A 1876-nucleotide genomic window follows, 5' to 3' on the forward strand; every position below is an offset into this window, starting at 1 on the left:
TATTACACAGCCTGCTGCTCATAACTGCTTAAGAGTGCGCTGGCCACGAGCGATGACATCGTGGATGCTATTGTCGGACCTACACACACATTTCATGAGGAAAGTTAACGTGCACATTATAATCAGCCCAGATGTTTCATCTAAATTGCATGTGTTTCTACTTTCACATGCAAATGACTTGTTGCACTTATGAATATGGTAACTTTCCAGCATCAATTCTAGTAGGGTAAAACGTAATTATGCTTTCGAAATGGTCTGTTTTGCCCTGCCATTAGCTGAAGCTGTGTGTGAACATTAAGCGGCTGCAGAGTGTGAGTTGCTCCGTCTCTCACGCAGCCAGAGAGAGATTCTCCGGTGTTCCGCAACAACGCTTAGCTGCCCGCAGATGGGCCTGCCTATAAATCGGCCTAATTTGCAGCACAATCGGCCGATGCAGATTAATTAAAAAATGCCAAAGACCTCTACTCTTAACGTCATAGAGCTTACGTACAGTATTCCAGCCGCTAATGTATATACTGTACAAATTATTAATGTCATGTCATTCTCACGATAATGATAATGTAACCATAGCAATAGAGACTAAAAGTAAATATCAATGCACACAACGCAAGGTCGGTCAAAGAGCAATGTGTGATGATGATCACCAAAACTCACTCTCAAAATGCAGTCCTGAAATGCATCAATCTTGTTCATAAATTAACTCTCTGTTAGAAGCATGATTGTCCAGTAGCTTACTGTCATTGCTGTGCTTGAGCCAAGCGACAACTCACCTTGCCATCCTGGTTTGCACTGGCAGCGTTTGGCGGCGCTGTCACATCGTCCCCGCAGAGGGAAGCCACAGTGAGAGGAGCAGTAGGGCACATCACAGGCCTCTCCTTTCCAGCCGTCCTCACATACACACTGCACAGAGTCACTGGAATTCCCCACACGACACTCCCCACGATCGGAGCAGTTATTGGGGCAGGTATTTAACCTGGGTAGAGCAGAAAGACACAGAGAAATCAATGCAACAGGAAATCCCACATCTGCATTGATAAACTAAAATGTGTGCAAGTGTGCAATTGCTGCATTACTGGCAGAACTGCTTAAATAAGGATCGTTTCTGGTCTTCCATTGTTTCCATTCCAACGATTTCCTGCTAACAGCTTACTTCAGGTAGCCCCACGCCATTGGCCAAGACTGAAGTTGATATGTCAGACTGCTCAATCAAAGCAAAGTTCTGATAGAGCCAACATGTTTACAATTTTCAGGAACAGTGTTGTTATTGTTAACTACTAACTAGGGCTGTATGACATTAATGGAAAATGTGATAACCTGTTTAATAATTGTGTGATATTGTGACAACCTGTTAAATAACAAGTGATTTGGAATGCAAATTAAAATAAATGTAAATTATATTTAAATACATTTAAAAGCTGAAAACGATATGAGCAACATACTACTTTCGGCACTAAATTGATAGCTATTTGTGTCAACCTAAACCTTTCTTTGCAACTTTCTAAAGTATTAAAATCATTCCATTGTTGCAAGTCCTTGCAATATGCAAATCACGATTTGTAAAATTGCATTATTTTGATCTATTTTTCAGCCCTGTTGCTGACCAAAACTATTAAAATAATTTATTAATTGAAATAAAGTTGAAATGCAAATAAAAATAAATATACATATTATTTAAATAAATATTTTTATGCAGTGAAAAACTTTTTTCGTTGCCAAGGCAACATTTCAAATTATCATCAAATTAAGTTAAAGTACTAAAAGTAAAATGCAACAAAAATATAAAAAGCTAATTCAAAGTAAATAATAAATACTAAATAAATACTTTAATTTTATATGAATGCTATAATAACACTGTTCAGGTAGTCAACCTACAAAT

At 38.1% G+C, this 1876-nt stretch overlaps 1 protein-coding gene across 1 annotated transcript in view; it reads right to left on the reverse strand.

Moving 5' to 3' along the window:
* Positions 1–1170, reverse strand: part of LOC107693325 (attractin-like) — a 114142-nt gene extending 112972 nt beyond the window's left edge. The window contains exons 1-2 of the mRNA XM_016492664.1: positions 1151–1170; positions 776–973 (exon numbers count right to left, since the gene is read on the reverse strand). Of these exons, the coding sequence (XP_016348150.1) occupies positions 776–973; positions 1151–1170 (218 nt within the window). The remainder of the gene's footprint in view (positions 1–775; positions 974–1150) is intronic.
* Between the last annotated feature and the right edge of the window lie 706 nt (positions 1171–1876).

The sequence above is a fragment of the Sinocyclocheilus anshuiensis genome, unplaced genomic scaffold (assembly GCF_001515605.1).
Source record: "Sinocyclocheilus anshuiensis isolate Anshui unplaced genomic scaffold, SAMN03320099.WGS_v1.1 scaffold1078, whole genome shotgun sequence".
NCBI lineage: Eukaryota > Metazoa > Chordata > Actinopteri > Cypriniformes > Cyprinidae > Sinocyclocheilus > Sinocyclocheilus anshuiensis.